The sequence below is a fragment of the Tauraco erythrolophus genome, chromosome 6 (assembly GCF_009769465.1).
Source record: "Tauraco erythrolophus isolate bTauEry1 chromosome 6, bTauEry1.pri, whole genome shotgun sequence".
Lineage (NCBI taxonomy): Eukaryota > Metazoa > Chordata > Aves > Musophagiformes > Musophagidae > Tauraco > Tauraco erythrolophus.
In genome coordinates, this window is record NC_141470.1 from 56212270 (window position 1) to 56233041 (window position 20772).

Here is a 20772-nt window from a genome sequence, read left to right on the forward strand (position 1 = left end):
ACACACAGATCTGCCTTCATAGACCTTCTTCTTCCCTTTGAGTGTTCCTCATTCAAACAGCACTTTTTAACCCAGCTTTTCCACTATTTCACTTCGACTTCTGTGTAATTACTGTCTTTCCAGCCATCTGCTGAGAGCTAAGGCACCGTTTCAGTACAAACCCTTCTAATGTGTCAGGGAGAACAGAAGAGATTAACAATCTCAATGCACCTTGACCTGTCTGCCATCAGCCATGCCATTAATATCCACTTCAAAGTGATTAAATAAGTTTAGAACACTGTTCTGTCTTCTCTCCCCACATGGAAAAACCTTGCTTTGTTGCAATTAGTAATGATTATGGACTAGATGGTGCTCAGCCTCCGTGCTTCTCATAGGAGATGGCCACATGGAGGACGACACAGTCCTTGCTCTTTGGGGGACTGAGTGGTACAAAACAGGCCGGGCAACAGGTGTACGGCCATGGCGTGCTGAGCAGGACATACACCCCTGCACCATGAGACACGCTCTTCCACACATAGCCGCTCATCACAGTCCCTAATCTCACTTTCAACCCTCCTTAAACAAGCCTCTGTGTTTTCCCCTTGCAAGCACCTGCCTCATCTTGTCAAACTAAACCAACTTGCTGAACCTTGCTCCTGCTACGGAAGCTAGACCTTGCAGTATACAGGGCCCATAAAACATACGCTAATGCTGAATACCCTGGAAAATACCTGAGCAGTGAATTTTAAGACAGTTTAAATATGACTTGTCATTTTATTTCAGTACAATGTTTTCTTCCATTTAATTATTATTTGAAGGTGAACTCAGCGCCTATTTAAGGAAGTGCATATGTAGGCATTTATGGTACCTTTCTCTCAGGCTATGGGACACACACAAAACAGTGGCTTGACAAAGTTAAAACAGCGAGTAAAAGGTGTATCAAGTAAAACTGGTATTATCAGCCTGCTTTCTCTGCTGACTTAGCAAGAGGGCTCTGTGGTAGCAAACCCTGTGGTACATCTGAGAGCAGAGGTAGCCATCCTACCTAAAATCCAGCAGAGCCAAGTAGTCACAACCCTAGGCACAACAGGCTGCTCATGGGTCATCTCAGACAGTATGGATGTTCTGAAGATATCAAGTACAGGTTTTTCACATGTTGGCAAACCATTTGCAACACCTGCTGCCAGGTTGCATGGCTGGCGCATCAGCTGGCACGGAGACCTGGATGCTCAGCTTTGCTTTCCTCTTCGAGGTTTGAGAGATGGCTCCAGTATCTTGATTTTATACAGGGAGCCTGGGATTTATTTTTCCCTCTTATGTATATATCTTACTCCTCTCATAGACACTGACACACCAGTAAGCTGCAGAAATAGGATTACATACTGCAGGTCCCTTTCTCCCATCTCAGTTGCTTATTTACCAAACAACTCTCGCTAATCCTCTTTACTGTGTTTACTTCCCACTTCCCTCCAGTCTTACTGTCTTACTATTATTCAGGTGCTTGGAGATGATAAAAAAAAGGTTAAGAGACAGCCACCTCCAGAGCTGATTTAAATGAATCAAGCTCCACTGATAGTTTTTGAATCCACACTGATTTACACCAGACGAAGATTTCTCAGAGCTGCTGGCATTCACGGTGCACTTGCCCAAGTCCAGTCCACAAATCATATAATACTGAAATGATCCATCTTCCACCAGCCTGTGCTAGTTTATGAATTGTCCTTGGACCTCCTGCTTTTACTTTTTGGTGACAGTCTTCCAGGGAAAGAGAAGGAATGTCAGACAGACATTTTACAGACAGAGACACAGTAGAGAAATACCTGGAGGTATTCCAGATTTCAAACCAGTTACTCATCTGCTCTTGCTATGTGTTACAGCAATTGCTGGTTGTCAGATCACATTCCTTATCCACGAAATGAGCAGAAAAGTCCCACTGCTTACAGCAGGCCTGAGCTCTGGCCAGTGAGCAATTAAGCCCATCCTAGAAATCTACAAAAGTTACAGACTGCGATTGCTCCTGGCACTAAGCACCAATCCTTATTTTTTTTCTAACATGCCATGGTAAAGTTACTTAAAAGAAAATTCACATTTTTTAAAAGAAAAATCCTCCGTCACCAAGACCAGAGAAAACAGTTGTTGCCCCACTCCAAACCGAGGGTGCTGTCACCGCGTGTGTGACCGTGCTGCAGCACAGCACAGTATCACGTGTGATCTCTTCTGGTGCTTGACCTATGCAGCTGCACACATCTGTGCCTGGTGAGCTGGTCGCACAGTGCCCAACGCTGCAGGCACCAGAGTCACACACAGGAAATTTAGAGGCTGCTTTAACAGCCTTCAGAGGATTGCCCCATATGTATCTTCCCAAGAGTGTAACCTGCCTAGCAGTTCTCTGAGTATTAAGCTGCTTGACGCATTTTGGTATTAGTTCCCTCGTGGACCTGAGAGGTCAAATCCATCCACTGGAATGGATTTCAGCATTTCTTATGACCAGTCCATGTTGGGAGAACCTGAGCATGGCCAGGGGAGGTGCAGGGATGGAGGTAGCAACACGCTGGCTTGGTTCTGGTAGTTATTTTATACAACGAAGCACCAATTCACTAGGTTGTATTTTATCACAAAAAGCCTTAGTGCCTAAAATTGGTGATATGCTAAAGATTTAGCTTTTACAAGGGAAAACAAATCACCCCCAGGAGAAACGGTTTTTATACAGACTGAATAAAACTACAGCTGAGTTACGATACGTCGAGGACAGTCACTCCCTCTCTTCCTGCTACAGAAAAGCAGACATGAGAGAGTTTGATTGAGTCCGGCCCTTTGAAACCAGTAAATGAGATTTTAACTTAAGCACAATAAGATTTTTCTTTTTCTTTCTACTTCCAATTTGATTCTTATGAAAGTGAGGGATTAATACAACAGATCCAAGCTCTGTGCAAATAAATCTCTGCTTGCACTTTCCTATTAAAACATTTAACTCTTGCTATACCTTACAATCAGATGATTACTGTTTTTTCACTCTTCAGCATCTCTTCAGTGCTTAAACTGCTAATTAAGCTGAGCCATATGTTTTAGGCTAAATAGGATATAGATAGCACTGATGGTCATATTTTAAACCCCACTTCATTTGGAAGACTAAAAAGCAGAGAAATCAAGTTATTCCAGTTAGGCTTTTGCAATACTCTCCTGTAATATTTATGGATTTGTCACTGGGAGATATATACCATATATATCTACTATAGTAGACACATAGAATCTAGTATAGATAGGATATAAAGGATATAGATAGATGTATAGATAGGATACATCTATCCATGGGTAGAACTGGTACGATCATCTGATCTGAACTCATGTTCAGCAGATACTTGATATTTTTATTTTTGTTTACCTCTTTTTTAGCTGATGGGCTGATGAGAATTTTTAAATGTTTTTCCTGTTGCACCAAAAAAAGATATGTCATCTGCTGCTGCCAAGCCAGTTCTCATGCTTACTAGCACTTCCAGTTTTTGTCACACCCCCGGCTCTGATCAGAACGAGGGTTTCCAAATGGGAAGATGTAGATGCTTCCCCTGCAGGGGGGGAGTGGTAAAAGAAATTCCTGTCTAAAAATGCTGGAGGGTGACAGTCTTATGCAAGGTTTTATGGAGTGTATGTTTGGATAATTATTCTTGCCGCTTCCACGTTTACACTGCTCATCAGGAAGTAAGTGATGAATCTCAGTGACACTCCCAAGTGTGGATACTAAAAAGCTAGAAGCAGAGAAATTTTCCAGCTGCTGCAGCATCCTGTGAAAGTTCTCTTTCTCATGTAGGCTAGCTGAGAAACAGTTTGAGGTTTTTGTAAACTAAGACTTTATCTTGCACCTGTAGCTTGTTATGCAGTCTTGTTTATGGTACACTGGGAAAGTTGTTTTGAAATGGGTGTTGTAGCATTCAGCCAATCACTCTGGGAGGTGGATGGTCAAGCGACCAATAGCCTTGGCCCTTCTTGCGAACCACGTTATATATACGGATTTGTAATTAACTAAATAATGGCATTTTCTCCTGGACTTGAACTCTATGTCGTTCTTCTCTTCGTCCTCGGTACAACAGCGACACCCGAGATATAGGCAAGTGCTTTGATACCTGTTTCGGAGACAGAAAACCAAGTAGGAGAGGGCTCCGAGGGTCAGTTTGTGATGGGCACTGTAAACAGTCCAGCCCTCAGTATACTTTGCCACTCTCCTAGTCTCTCCCACAGTGACCAGCGCTACATGACGACTGGGACACCTCTGAAATCTGCAGACATGTCTGACATGGTGCAAGAAGGAACGGATGCTGTTCAGTGGTGAGACACAAGGCTGTTCTTCACCCAGAGCTAAGAAAGAGTCAAGTCAGGCAAAGGTGGGGTCTTCAGGCTGGGTTCTGATTTCTAAACCAAGGCAATCAGAGTGTACCCTTCCTTGGACGAAGAGGGTTGTGCCATAGCGAGATTACAGCCCAACCTAGATGCAGCTGGAGGATAAGCGGGTGTCATTCACATCTAAAGGGGATGGGTATATTATAAGTAAGCAGACAACATACTGCCTTAGAGGTGGGAGACAGATTTATTGGAGATGCCACGACAGAGGTCCGAATTCCAGAAGATGCAATGACAGACCCCAATTCCAGGAGATGCACAGAAATGCAGGCCCAGGAGGACTGCGGAGGACAGCTGGTGGGATGGAGGGGTGAGAAACGATGGGACAGAGCACAGTTGTGGAGCCGGAGGCTGGGAACACACTGGAGGGACCCTTGGCTTCAGCATCACCCAGATTAATCCCCTCACTCTTTCTCTAGCCATCTCTACCTCCCAGCAAAAAACAGAGTGAAGGATTTCTCACACTAGCTAAAGCCAATTCAGCTAAACAATACGGGATAATACTCTGTGTTGAAGGCAGAGGTGCTTCTCTTGTGAAGCGTCTTATCCTATTTCCCAGCATTTATCAGTAGATATCTTATACAGTGGATCAAAGAACCTGAACTACTGAAGAGTGCTGCCAGGCACTTTAGGGCATCCTTTTAACAGAGCTGTTTTAGGAAGGACTCATTGATGAAAAGAAATGCTCTAGTTACTCTGTAAAAATATAATTAATAAGATTTTCTTTTATAGCTGTCCGTCCCACATCTGAGCAGTTTTCAGCTTAGCATTTGTCATCAGTGCGAATGTCAACAATAAGAACATCTAAGAGGAATTTTCGCTTTTCTCTGAGCCTAATGCCTGTTCAAGTGGCTTACTTGCATGTTGATATTCACACTGTTGACAAATAATGAGTGTCTTCATCAAGTATCTGTATTACTCTTCACCGACATGAAGCATAAGACTTTGTTATGTGAATTCCCACAGCCTTCTCAAGGCAGCTCTAAATTTGTCTGTTTCAATTTCTTTTCTGTACCTCCCATCTACCTGTACCAGAGCAGATTTGAAGAGCAATTCCTCGCTAGGCACAAGTTACCCTGGAGAGTTTCTGCTCCCGTAGGTATATTTAGTGGCCCAGGCATTGCGGCCTTAGTGTCTGCTTGACACTAAGCAGACAAATACAATAGCTGTTTTTGGAAACAAACACAACTTTCCACATAAAATCAGACCAATCTCCTAGGAACAGTCAATGGTAGATTAGGAACTACAAGTAAGAAATTTCGCACTGTGTTACCAATCCAATTCAACACCAGTTTCAGTCCTTCACAGACTATTTTTAAGATGTTCAGTAGACAGAGTGAAAGCCTTCCAACTCCTAAAACCTAATAAGCATTCATTTTAGCTAAATTAGAATAGCAAAGTTTTTATGTAAATTTAATAAGGAATTAGATACAGACTTCTGTCTTCTTATTTGAATACTCCCTTCTTCATGTTCTTGGATGTACTATCTTTCAAATCCTGCATACATTTTTCAGACCATCACAAAGCATGTGCAATGCTCCACCATTGTGATACCCCTGCTAAGGCTCATCAAAAATCTTGCAGTTGCTTTGCATGCAGATCACTTTTTTCATGAAAGGTATTTTGTTTCCCTCACTGCCCACCTCCCAAAAAAAAATTTCCAAAGCTGAATAAACATAATTTAATTTAATCCAAACTGCAGGTGTCACTGCAGTATCTCACGAGAGTTATGGATTTTGCCTTTTTCTGCTCGAAATATGAAATGTTATTTAGATGAAGAAATTATTTTCACTCCCATTTTTCTGTGTAACTGAAGTCAATAGCTTCTAACTACCGGAGGCCTTTGCAAGCACATCTATTGTAAAGTCAGTGGCAGGGGAGTTGAAATGGTTACTACACACCGTGGTGTACATAGGCTTCACGTAGGCTTTTAAACTAAGAGACAGGTTTTAAAATGGATTCTGTAGATGATATTTTTGAAGCAAGAATAAATTATACATAGAGCCTGCAAATGAAAAACTACACAACTTACCCTAGAGTTTGGGTTACAAGAGCTTGCATCAATCTGAAATTCCACAATTGGTGATGAGCCTTGGCCAAAAATCTCGCATCTTACACGTAAGTTTTGAGTACTACCAGAACTGGACAGGACAGTGTTTCCTGCCTCTACACTTGGCCAAGCCAAAACTATCGACATTCCCCAGCAACCTGCGGCAATTTGACTTTGAGGAGTTGGTATTAATCTGAATTAATCTGAATTGTGGCCCTCTCCCATTTCTAGTTTTTCTTCTTCTCGCATCCATGACTTTGCATTAAACTTCATCCTTCACACAGGCAGGATACGGTACATACAGCGACCTTCTAATGAAAACGCATATTGACTTTAGGATGCTTTTAAACAAAACAAGGTGTCAGCCAAGTCTTAGGTCAACCTTTGTGGGGTTGTACTGTCCTAGGCACAGTAAAAGCATCTGGAGCCTTACCTTTTTATGGCTTTGTAGCAAATGATGACAACTACGAAGAGGAACACTAGTGTGGCACAGCATACTGCGATGATAATAACCAGGCCTGGCCACCAGGTCTCTTCAGTGGGACAAAAAGTAGACTTGGGAGCTGTAAAAAGTGTGGAAAAATACATGAGTTCTCCCAAATAAGCAGTGTAGAATCAGATACACTTCAGTCACCCATGAAATAGCATGATGCCAGGGCCATGGACACATGCAAAGAGGGTATTGCACATTCAGGACCTATTTTTCTTCCAAGCAATCAACTAGTTCAGTACTAGATATTTCTTGTCATGGTTCCCAGATGACCAAGTTCTCTGTGTCAGTGCTGTCCACGTGCTCAGCACGAAGGAGAAAGGTTCGGCTCTGCTACCTGTGGGAAACCTCTCCTCTCTCCGTGTTCGCCATCTCCTGCTGCATCAGGTTTAGTTTGAGAGAGATGTTACACTGACAAGGGCAGGCTTTCAACCATCACTAGAGGAGGTTTACTGGGGAGACGCAGCAGTGCCTACCAATCCGTATTGCAGCTGCTATCATTGTAAACTCAGAGCGAGGAAGGGAGATTTGTTTTAAAAGCACAGAAACTTCATTACATTTATTAACTGTTTAGAGAGGACTATAGTTGGCAAGCTTCTTTCCCGTTACGTTGTTTAGAATTTTATGTCCAGTAGTTAAGAAATATCAACACTAAAAAATCTTAACCTGTGAAAATACAAGCAATTGTTATTACATTTTTCTTATTCAATTTAGGGCTAAAATTGTCTATGTAAGTACCACTCAAAACAAGCAATATTTTGCAACAGGAGTAATAGTGGTGGCACTCAGTTCAAATTTTTTCCTTTAGGGCCGTATTCCTTTTCCAACAGACAATCATGAGCAGTACCAGCGTATTGCAGAGGGGGATAAGATCCTTAATGCAATTTTCACAACCACATAAACTCCATGAGAATTTGGGTGACTCTAAAGGAAGTTTAACAATGAATGAGTCAATGGGACTGTCTAAATCTACTTTTTCAGTCAAGTTGGGGAGATAATTAAATACAGCAATAAGCTTTTTTTTTTTTTTAGTTTAATTATTTGATCTGATATATCCTAAATTCTGAACTTCCTTTTATACACATCACAAATAGGTGCACAAGTTAAAATACATCATCACACCTGCATCATTTATTGTGAGCTGACATCTCCTGTGTCTCCTGTGTTTGATTAGGAAAAGATATACACATACTCTTAGGTTTAACACACCTTAGGTAAAATCCTGAAGTACACAATTACAGAGAATTTTTTTTTTCCCCATTGCATGATCTATAGAAGAATTGGCAACATTCACTCAGAGAAATCTGCAGGAGTACCTTAGAAAAAGACTTGATAAAGAACTATAAGAAGCAATCAAAACAATAAAGCCAACAGCTCAATAATTTATAGGCACTTCAGCATTTGACGCCACATATGAGGTCCTGTCTTTCGCACAGGAATCAGCATTCAACACATGCTGTCACTCTGATCATACTTGTCTAGCAAATATTGCCTTCAATTTATTGTACATATATTGACTGTGAGGGTGGGGTTTCTTGTGTTTGGTTTTTGTGGTTTTGTTTTTGTTTGTTTTTTTTTTCCTATGAGAGAGAAAAATAAAGCTGAAAAATTAAGTGATTTGAAAAACTAATGGTTCCTGGCTCCTCTTTTGACAATGTGTCTGCTCAGACTGTGTCAGCAACTGAATTTATACTTTATTACTACGTCAGCTGCAGAAGTCAGTTTTCAGTGGGTGATGGAACTATTTATTGTGCTGTGATAACGCTAATGTTTTTAATATTCTCTGAAAGTTTTCAACATTGTTATTTTCCAAGATTTCAGAACAGAGGGCATTTCAATGACAAAATATTTGCATGAAGGAGCAGGCAGTATCAGGGCCAACTCCACCCTCCTGGTGTTGCCCTGACAAACACAAAAGATTGTCATGACATCAGAAGAAATGCATCAGCAGATGCCATGTAAAGTTAGATGAGATCATAAAAATGGGTCAAGTAGGACCATCCTTATCTCATCCTTGTTCTTCATCCAAGGTGGGACCAGTTAAGCTATTTCTAAAGCAAACCAAGATGGTGAGATGGGGTTGCTCCTTGGTGCAACACATGAGACTGACAAACGGCAGAGACCGGGTATCAAGCAAGGCTTGTCATGTGCCTGTGCACCGCCCGCTCCTTGATGATTTATCACAGTATTTTTACATGGAGAATAAACAGATACATGTGGGACTGAAGACCGAATATGACTCCTGACAGCCTATATGTAGTTATTAATGATGGGAAAATAAGAATTGCTGATGTGGAGGCGGCGACCCCTAATCCACCTGGCTCAGCTCCCTTCCCCACTGGTCCAGACCAGGCACTCAGAAGGAAGCGCTAGAAATCACACTGGAAGCTACCAAAGCCTATTTCTTAGTGGTTGGTGGGTTTATACAGCTTTAAAAAAAGTATTTTCCTTTTCTACTCATTATTAGTGCAGTGGTAGGTAATATTGTTTTCCTTAGAAATGTACACTCTTTTTCCAATACGCTCCTGGTTGCATGTTATTTTCTGCCTTTCTCAGTATGCGTTCACATAGTCTTCGTTATCGCAGCCTTTCTACATCCTTAATGCATTTCTCCTCACACTTACTCTCTGAGGCACCCAAAGCACCCTTTTGCAACTATGCCACTTTGCATGCAGTAGCAATGCATTTCTTCAGCACTGTGTGGAAGAGGGAAGACATGGGTCCCAAAACCTGCTCTAATACTGAACTTGTTATAGCAAATATTGAGCAGATGTTCTACACTACCTATAACAATTAGAATACCCAGTTGTTTCATTGTCTTGCAAAAGTTTTGATGAAATGCAAGAAAAGACTTCAATTCTCATGGTTGCCTCCTTCTTTGTACCACCCCTCTTAAACCCATTATAAACCCTCAAAAGGTGTATAATTTCAGAACCAAATTGCGCCCTTTTCCTTGTCGCATAAAGAAATAGCAAGCCATGTACTGATGTCATTCACAATGGTGTATTTGGAGAGTGGAGGACATCTCTGGGTGGATGGAGTCCCTTTGTCATCACCACAGGATTACCAAGAGCTGAGGGCTCATTGCTCCCTTGACACTCACTGCCAGTCTCACGTGAGCAGCTTCTGCTGCTCAGAGTGTGATTTATAGAGCAGTCCTCAATCACAGAATCATAGAATCATTGAATGGTTTGGGTGAATGGAAGGGACCTTAAAGATCATCTAGTTCCAACCTCCCTGCCGTGGGCAGGGACACCTTCCCCTAGATCAGGTTGCTCAAAGCCTCATCCAACCTTGGATGGCCTTGAGCAACCCTTAGTGAAGCGATGTTGGCTGTCACCAATCACCTCCTTTTTTCCCGTGTGCCTTAGTACAGTTTCCAGCAGGATTTCCTCCATGATCTTGCCAGACACAGAGGTGAGACTGACTGGCCTGTAGTTCCCTGGGTCTTCCTTTTTTCCCCTTTTAAAAATGGGGGTTATGTTTCCCCTTTTCCAGTCAGTGGGAACTTCACTGGACTGTCATGACTTCTCAAATATGATGGATAGTGGCTTAGCAACTTCATCTCCCAGTTATCTCCTGGTTTGACTCATTCCTGGCTGCTCTTCACTGGTCTCAAAATCAGCTGAACGGAGAAAGTGCTTTTTGTCCTAAGCCCCAAAGTGTCTTATGCACATTGAACATATTGTTGGGTGGAAAGTGGTAGGAAAGTGATGACATTTTAAAGAAAATCAGTAGGGTGAGCTAAGCAATCATAGCCTGTCATCCTGACAGAAATCCTGCCAAAATAATGAAGAACTCATTCAATTACTAAAGTATTAAAATAAATAATTGATGCTAAACAGCATAGGTTTAAGAAAACACATCTTGTCAGACTAACTAGATATTTTCTGAGAAGATTACTGATTTGGTAAATAGATGTATTAGTGCTGGTGCGATAATTCTAGAATTACGTATGACATTCAAATTAATTCCACATGATGTTGGGGTTATGAAACTATAAAGCTACAGGAATTGTGACACACATTAACTGAGTTAAAAGCCAGAGAACTGGTATGTCTCAAAATCTAACTATAAATGGAAAGTTACTACTGACAGAATGTTTTTTTCAACAGTAACTCCCCCCTTCCCCCGAAATAGGTTGATGGATACTGGTAGAGTTTGTAAATGATTCAGGCATGCACTCAACTAGAAGTGAGGACTAAGCATATTTACATTACGAATAGGCTAATTATTATCATTAAGGGTAATTACCCATTACAGTAGTCTGTTAGCTCTGGTGGAGTATTTAACTGAAAAATGTAGTTTAAGGTAGACTTTTCATTGTTCATAAAATAAGTCTAAATTCAGCTAAAGAGACTGGACACAGACTAGGAATTAATTAAGAAAAGAAAATGCTCTGTCTCTGAGAAGCCCTCATGAGCATGAAGTCTTTTTTCTCTTGGCCTTAAGATTTATGAAGTACAAATGTTGGTGAGGTTTACTTTTAGAGGGCCAATACCTTCTCCAATTCCCAATAGCATCAGGTCTAAATACAATGAATAAACAGACCCACTTCAGACCTACAGTGGGTGGCTGGATCCAACTTATTGAAAACAAATTCACGAAAAGTACTTTTAGAGCAACGGCATCCTGCAAACTATTTCAGCACCACAAAAATCTCACACACTTGCTTTCTTTGACTAAATTTGTTTTGAAGGCTCAGCATAAAGGCACAGCTCCAGTTCTAATGTTAGCAGGTGTACACACACGGCTCTAGCCAGAAATGTGCATACCAGGAGAGATTAGCTCAGCTACAGAGGGTTTCCCTCAATGTCTAAGTACAAAAATAGAGGTTGTGTCACTGGAAAGGAAGTTTCCATAAAATCACAAAGAAGTCTCTAATTCCTTTTTAGCAAATCTCAGAGAGGGTCATTCTCAAAATTGCCCTGAGCTACCAACCCCAAAAAACAGTGATGAAGCTGGTTTAATCTTCTGGATTAAGCATTAAATGGTTATGTGTATGTTATAAAAGTGATGCATACTTATACTGCCTGCGACAGAATATAGAAACAGGACTCGGAATCCTTGGATATGCCTGCAGGTTATCTTTAGCGGTCATGGCTGTACTTTATAAAGCTTAGACTTTGGAAATCTAGGACTCCCGTCATTTGTTTTGGTTAAGGTTATTACTTCCCATTGCAATACAGGTTGTAGGCTAATTGTTCTTTGTATGGGAATGCCAGGACTTCAGAAACTAACACCACCAGTCCCTTTCCACTGGCTCTCGCCCATCAGCCAGCCCAACAAAGCAAAGCAAAGCAAAGCAAAACAAAACAAAACAAACCCAAAACAAACACAGGGCTGAGCCGGAAAGTAGCTAAGGGAGGCGGTGACCCGTGCTCCCACGGCCAATCTCAGGGGAGGTGTCTCTGGCCGAGGTCTGAGCGTGTCAATCCGCTTACAGGCTCGGTCTCAAGCGGCTGGTGAGTGTGCGCTGATGTGATGTGGAAGGGTGACAGTGACCCCCCTCACCTCTCTACAACAACAGTAACTTCATACCTAAAAAAGGAAGAGTGCTTTCAAGAGAAATCAAAACTGATTATTGTTTTTCCTCCTGCTTTTATTCCTGTTCTTGCAGAAAGGTCAAGAGTGCTGGCGTAATCATCTTTATGAGACATCTGCCCATTTTTAATATTGTATACTCACAACAGGCTAAACCCTGCCATCTCTATGCCTGCAGCGCTCCTCTTGCTATTGTAGGGCTGCCTGAATCAGCCATGCACTTTTAATTAGCATGCTAGGAAGCGAGACTGGATTTTATTTTGAAGGCAAGCTTGTATTCCAAGGATCTCAAGTGTTTTATCAGCCTTGGTTGGAGCTTAAAAGGAATTGGAGATGCAGGCAATGTGTTTTCAGCAACTTCTATGTATGTCATATATTTTAGAGACCTGTTGATCTGCTGGCTAAGGCAGAGTTTGGGATTCTAGTCTCATCTGCACTCTTATTTGCCTTATTATTTTGATATATTCACATAATTTGCATATTGGCATCTCCATTTGCAAGACAGAGAGAAGTCACTAGTTCCTACAGCCATTATCATACTGGGATGCAGGAACAAGCCCAGAAAATGTGGAGAGATTTAGCTGTAATTTCAGATGTCAAGGTATATGAAAAGACTCTCAGGACACTCCATGCCTGGTTAAATATGGAGAGAGATCTTGAATCTGTTGCAGCTTGGGTCTCCTCACACCAAGGTGTCTCATTCAACTCCCTGTGGAATAGAGGAGTTCAGTAGATACCCTGATTAGTGTGAAATAACTTGGATTCTGGGAGGAGAAACCCCACAGAGGAACAGTTAAACACACAGACACCAAGGCTCGGACACTTAGTCTATAAGCAGTGTGCTGTGCAAAAGATGGGAAACAAGGAGAGCCTCCATCACATGCCCACATCTGTTTTGAGAAAGCTGATTTCAGTGCTGAGCCTGATGTCTCTTGTCTACTTTCATGTAAGGCTCTTCACTCCCCTCTAGCAGTATAAATTCACCCCAAAGCAAGTGCTGATTAACATAAGGCTGATTAACTTAATTGTATGCCAGAATGAAGTCTTGGACAGCTAATAAAAAGGGCCAAGAGCTCGAGTGATGAAAACCAGTAGAAGTCCACTCAGCTGTGAGACTGCTGCCAGCTGAGGACTTTGTCCCAGCATCTGCACAATGCCACTCATAAGCGCTGCTCTGAATTTTCCTGAGGGTCAGGAGCTCTGTCCCCAGAGCCCCAGAAGCTGTGGGCTCTCTGGGTGCAGGTTGTGCTACCTAACCCAGAGTGATGTGGAGACATCTGTGAGGCAGCATCAGCTCAAGCGTCCCCTGTTTGTTTGCTGTATTTCATCATGCAGGAACCGCTGCAGATGTGTTCAGATAACCCACGTGGTTGGTAGGAACATGCTGTATGTACCCAGGGCTGCTAACAGCGAGAGGCAGCCAGCACGGGAAAAACAAATCCTTCAAAAGAGCCTTCTCATGAAGTTGGTGGTACTGCTAGACCTTGATACAAATATAGATCTTCAGCTGTTATAATAAAAGGCATTTCAGGAATAGGCAAAGTATGTGTTTCCTTTGAACCATATCCATCAACACTCTTGGGTTTGAGGGGAAAATTTCCTGGAAGGATGGGGGAGAGGAGGCTGACCAGCAGATGGAGGGCATTAGTGCCTCCTCCCGTACACGCATGGCATGCCACACTCCTCCGCTTGCCCCAGCCTCACGCCTGCCCCCATGCACAGGCCCTGGACAGAAGGAAGGATTTCCCTTTTCCACTGACAGGTTGTCCTGGATTCGACGGGGACAGAAGAAGAGGCTTGTCTAACCGTGACAGGTTTCTGCGTGCTGTGAGAGGAATTTTCTGCTTGTGCATATATAGACACACACAATATATATGCATACATATATGTATATACACATACTTTGCAAGGGCGTGCAGTGACAGGACAAGGGGCAATGGCTTTAAACTGAAAGAGGGGAGATTTAGATTAGATCTAAGGAAGAAATACTTCAGTATGAGAGTGGTGAGGTACTGGAACAGGTTGCCCAGAGAAGTCATGGATGCCCCATCCCTGGAAGTGTTCAACTCCAGGCTGGATGAAACTGAGCAACCTTATCTAGTGGAAGGTGTCCCTGCTCACAGCAGGGAGGCTGGAACTAGATGATCTTTAAGGTCCCTTCCAACCCATACCATTCTATGATTCTATGATATACATACATGTATATGTATGAGTATAAGCACACACATATACATAGAAAGGCTATATATATGATATGTATTTAATATATGTATATAAAGGAGAATATGCATCCATATAAATGAAACTGCTGCCAACATTTTTGTTAAATATATTTGCATTCTGAGTGGCTCCTCAGGATTAACTAGTAAGTGTTGGTGACAGAATACATGAGAAACTCTGCCAACTCTTTTCTTCTCCTTCTTCCCTGCACTTGAGATTCCTCACATCAGCTGAACACATAAAGGCAAACATTCACATTTTGGGCATCTCTGTATATATCTGAAATGATTCATTTTGAAGATACAGGAGCTATAAGATATGAATGGATGCACTTCGCTGTGTCCCTGGCAGGTCCCAAAATCACCTCATCAACCTCCCTTCACAGTTGTTGCCTGCAGACAACTCACCCGGCCATGCTTGAACTGTTGAAGGGGAGATGCAAGAGCACATCACATCAAACATCAAAGGCAATGCTGGTATCGACAAGAGCCCCAGGGGCTGGGTCAGCCACCCTCCTCAACTGGCTGGCCACAGCCTGGGAGACAGCCTGCAAGAAGCCATAAACCTCCTCTGCGCTGCCTTTAGACCTCACAGCAAACACAGAGAAAGACTGTGACCAGACTCAGGAAGGGGAAGGCAGAGGCATTCCCAGATTTCAGCTACAGTGGATCCAAGACAGGAGTCCGAGCAGGTCCAGCCTGAACCACATGAGCTGGTGGTGGCACCAGGCGCTGTTGCCAGCGGCATGTACAGACAATTAAACCTTGAAGAAACATAAACTGGATTCGGTCAAAACTGCAATGGACAAACTCCTTGGCATCATGGGAAGTCATGGTCATAACCAGACCCATCTAGGTGCTGGCCAGAGGGCTTTGGGCACAAACTGCTCCCCTCCTGGCACCCCAATGGCGGCTACAGTCTCAGCCCCCTGGGAGATACAAAATGACTCACACAAGATACTGGGAACAGACCACCTCAGAGGAGCAAGACAGCGTCACACACGCTGCCATATCCTTGCATGTATTTGCCCAGAGAAGTTGTGGATGCCTCATCCTTGGAAGTGTTCAAGGCCAGGTTGGATGAAGGCTTTGAGTAACCTGATCTAGTGAGAGACATTCCTGTCCAAGGCAGGGAGACTGAGCTAGATGAGCTTTAAATGTCCCTTCCAACCCAAACCATTCTGTGATTCTATGATGTTTAAATGCCTAGCATGGAGGTGCTTTGGCACTGCAGCTGTGGGGCAGGACGCTGGGGACATGGCCCCAGCCGTCCTGCTGCTTCGCCCTTAAACCAGGGCTTGAGAAGCAGAAACAAAGCAAGCTCCAAAGTAGAGCTCCAAACACTAAAGCAGTGTCGAGTGGATTAAATCCAGCAAATACAATGGAATGTGAGATTCCCACAGCGCCATGGCTTCCCAGGGCTCCCTTCTGCTCAACGGGACGGACACACTGCTACCTGTTCAAAGAGCCGAGGGAAAAAGGGGCGCAGGATGGGCAGCACAGAAAGCCAGCTCTATTAACAGCCATCGTTAACTCGAGGGGCCAGGCCAGTGCAGCAGGAATGTAAAGCAGGAATGGATGACAGCTTCAGTAACAGATGAAGTCCACTTGGGGCAAGTTCATCTCCAGTAAATCCGAACAACAAGGAAAGGATTTGAATTATCACAATCCCCAAAGAGCAGTGACACAGAAAGATGCTCTGCTGGACCCATTCCATGAGATCTGCCACAGAGAACAGGCACAGGAGGAAGATGCTACCCAGCAAGGAAAGACTGAAGAACCGCTTTAGACCAGCAATGTCCTATCCCACTGCCCTCATCTTTGGAGCATGGCTGTAGCTATACAGAATGTGCAACAGACTGGCTTAAAGAAAATAAGAATCACTTAACTTTGAGTAAATTTTGATCCAGAAAAAAACCTATGTTGGTTTTCTTTCATTTATTTACTTCCTTGTATTTCTGTGCCCTTTCTGTTGCTTGTAAATTTAGGGCTATTTTCAGCATGCCATGAGCCGGTCGGGTAAACAACTACTACCAGACAATAGTGGTGTGCTCAGCAGAAAGCCTGTCCTGATTTACTGCCTCCCTGGAGTAGCTAGGTTAAATAATACTGGTGGAAATCAGCTATTCCTGTAGCAGATGATTCTTCTGTTTATCACATTATGTTGCAGACAAGTTTGTATCATGCAGCTGCTCCGTGCATATGCTCCTACTACACTTTTAAGGGGGATATTGCAATTGCTACGCAGCGGGAACTTCTGCTATAATAAAAACATGTGTGGGATGATGCTGGAGAAATTCCCTCCCTCGCAGCTTTTACACTGTAGACGCTGTTATTCTACACTCTCGTTTCCCCCATCTCCTTTGTTTTCTCCCCCTTTCTAAAAATACTTCCCTTCTGAAACAAGAAACATGTTCCGTTTTGTGCTTAGTTTTGGAGACTGGAGTTTGGAGGAGGTGGAGGAAAGGGGCAGCTCTGCAGGAGTTTTCTCAAGGTCATGGGCGATAGAGGAGCACATGGCTCATTGCAAGAAATAGGACTGGAACTGTCAGTGAAAAAAACTGAGCCTGGACACAGCCAGTGGGAAAGAGAGGAGCTGGCTGGGGGAGTTTTAAGTGGTGCTTAAGATTGAAGTTTAAGAGGTTATTGAACCTGCACACATTTAGGTTTGGGTTTTGCAGTGGATTTTACTAAAGCCCCAACTTGCTGCACTGTCTTCGTAGGTCTCGTGCAGCTGCTTTTCCCTGGCCAATTTGAGAGTCTTTTAGAAAATGAACATTAGGACCAAAATAGAAATAATACCAGATGAAAGTACTGGTTGCTCAGCCATAAGTGAAGCACATTGTGAGGGAGCGGCTTGCACAAAGTCACCGCAGCTCAGTGAAAAAGCCAGGAGACAAAATGTCTTTTGATTCCTGGCCAGTCCTACCCTCTGGATCGTGTTGCCTCCTCCTCGGGAGTCAGATGCAAACACTAGATTTGGCCATAACTATGTTACAGGGGTGGCAGCAGCAAACTGCCTTATCGACTTCCCGGGCAGCTGTCAGATCTCTGCCCCAAGCTGGCACGCTGACACCGCACCCAGGAGCTCTGTGCGGCCCAGACCTATGGACAGAAATGAGGTGGGATCCCATAGGTGAAGGGCTGATGCTGAGCTTGTAGGATAACTCATTCTGGTTTTGGCATGGCTGCAGAGGTAGGCTAGTGCTCCTGTTCAGAGTCCTACATGCTTATGGAAGGATGATGATGATGCAGACAGAAGAGCAGTCAAAGGACTATAAAAAAAAGTAGGGAGTGAAGGTCTGTGGTCCAAAGAATCAGCAGGCTGAGGGCCAGATCTGCCAGCCTTAATCCTATTAGGTTGTGGGTGAAGCTGATGAGACCCGCCAGAACTGAGGTACGGCCCTGCAAATAGGAGCAAAACATGGTTTCAGCTGCCAAGGTCTTTTGGAGGAGAGCAGGGTTAGCGAGCACAGAGGGAGAGTCTGTTCTCTAAAGCATCATCTGGAGAAGCAGTAGCATTTAAAGGCCTTCTGGAAAAAAGGCTTTTAAGGAGATTACATCATAGCTAGCTTCTGTGTTAACACTCGGTGCTGGCATTTATCTTTACAATGGATGCTCACGTCAGCCACTGCCCTCTGATCTGACTTGGTCACACATTTCTCTAACCACCAGTCTCCCATGAGGCGCCGCTTCTCCCTCGCCATCTGATTCTCCCTTAGCAAAAAGGATGGAATTGTTTGTACCCTGATTAAATCACACACTATCGCATTCTGTCGAGCAAACGAGAACTGAAGCCCGTGCCTTGCGAGGCAGCCTCCTCCCGGCAGCAACACAGTCATTCGGGAAAGCCTCGTGGGCACCGTCACGTTTCCCTGCTCTCCGTGATCTGGCTCAGCGCCAGGCTGGGCAGCACCAGGATGGTCCTGGTGACACCCCCAGATAGCCCTGAGCGCTGGCTCCCACCGTGAGCCATTGCCCAGGTGAGCCCTGCTGTACCTGGCAGCCTGCCTTCTGAAACGCAGGAGCCGTCGGTCAGATCAGTGGGTGTCTGGTGCCTCTGAGAAACAGGTCACAGCTGCCTGAAAATTTGCCGTTAAATTAGTACCCTTGGATTCAGTTTAGAAGGTGACCTGATTTCCAGAGGTTCTGTGCACTCAGAGTCGGGATGCTTTAACTGGGGTGCTTGAACGTAGATAAACAAGCTTAAGTTTAGTCTTCTGAATTTTATGATATAGGCTTTAACTTCTCTTTAGGCAGAGTGTCATGGTGGGTAAAGGATGGAAATTCCTCTCAGGACGTAGGTCCAAGCCACAACTCTCCCTCTTACTTGGGTGATTTTGGAAAGATCTTCACCCTCAGCCTCTGATTCTCCTTCTCCAGGACAGGGACAGTAGTCCCAGCTTTCCAAACTGCTGCAAGATGTAGGGATAAAATAAGCAACTGTCAGCGCTGTTGTTATTCCTTTCCCAATTCTCTTATAGGGTAAATAGGTAAATTTATAAGTACTTCATCTATATTTCTACAAGAACTAGCTGTATTTCCCTGACCTTCCATCAACTACCTATTCAAGCAAACACAGCAGCAAGGCCATGGTCTACAGCGGGACAACAGCAGCCCGGCACTGACTGGGGACAGTAATTCTCAGTTCTTTTGAACAGAGGCACCACTGAGAGGCACAGAGATGTGCCAGCACAGCACCATCCACTTCACTGCACAAACACACAGCCTGGCTCTCCAGCAGCGAGCGACACGCGCGGAAAGCACAGGTTATTCTCCAGCGGGGAAAATCAGTGCTGAGGATCATCTGCAAACTGCAGGTCCTTGTCACGTTGCGTCGGGGAAAAGAACGTCCTGGCAAAGAGGCCTGAACACACTGAACCTTCATGCTGAGTCTGCCTTTGTCACTTCTGCACTCTGATACCTGAAAGTGTATTAGTTCATTTCCATCAGTATTCGACAAGCACATGCCCATGGACACACACATACGCACAGACATCTGTGTATGTCCCTCCCCAGTTCTGCTTTGGCTCGCACATGTTCCCTAGGCAGGATCTAAAAATGGAGACGAGCGAACTCCCTCCGCTTTTTAAGGATGAACTCAATGCCTGTAATAGGTGTCAAACCACCAGCCCTGCAGACCGAGCGGGCATCACAGCTTTTGCCTGTCCCCTGCCAGCTTGCCCCAGGTACGCCTGCCCCGCAGCCGCTTCTGCAAGGGGCTGGCCGTCCGTCCCGCTGTGCGAGGCGCTGGCTTCCTTGCTGCGTCTCGTAACAAGGCTGAAAAAAATCAGAGACATCTGTTTTGGTGTTTGCTGTGGTGGGGCCTCTGCCCGCTGAGACCTGCAGAGCTCAGCACACGTGAGCAACTTCAACACGGGCAAGAGGAGGTTCACTGCTATGAATCCAATGTGGAGACTTTTTTCCAGCTTCTTGGGAAAAAGGCTACCTTTCTTTGCAGGCTTATGGCACTGGGCCCTGAGGTATATGACAGTGGTAACGACCGGTGGAAGTCATGAAGGGTCACATCCAAACTGGAACTCGCTGGAGACAGGAGATGCGTTTTCCTGCAGAGCTTTCCTCCTCCATGACATGGCCAACACCACCTCCCAGATCCACTGCAGTAAGACATAAGGAGACATGAGTCTTCTGGACAGCTGTCTCTCCCAGTCAAGCTGGCTTTCTTGCAGGCTGTTTCAGCAGCTGTTTTAGGGCAGAGGATGGGCTCATCATCTTCTCCCAGGTATTTCAGGGAGATACAGGCTCCTGCACTGGGCAGCGCAGCTGTGGAGAGCATGGCGTGAAGAAGTGACTGCCAAGCAGCAAAAGCACGAGTAGAAGATTGGCCTCATCCTCCCCGTGTCCTCCCTCAAGACTCACTGGCCACCACTTGCCTCAGGTCAGCAGCAAGGAAGTGCTTAGCAAACAGCACACAGAAAGCATCCGTCCTCTCCAAAATAAGGTGGAGTGGGCCATGGCTTAGAACTCTTGCTGGGAGTTACGTGGTTTGGAGAGCTCATTCGGCAACTACCTGAATTTTTAAGTGACAAAAGCCTTTTAAAAGCTAGCCCTTGCTTTTACTGAGCCTCAGGCACCCC

The 20772-nt window shown here is 44.3% G+C and overlaps 1 protein-coding gene across 1 annotated transcript in view; it reads right to left on the reverse strand.

The window, feature by feature from the left end:
- Nucleotides 1-20772, reverse strand: part of PRIMA1 (proline rich membrane anchor 1) — a 52168-nt gene that overhangs the window by 14640 nt on the left and 16756 nt on the right. Inside the window, exon 3 of the mRNA XM_086613816.1 lies at nucleotides 6855-6984. Coding sequence (XP_086469942.1) covers nucleotides 6855-6984 — 130 coding nt within the window. The remainder of the gene's footprint in view (nucleotides 1-6854; nucleotides 6985-20772) is intronic.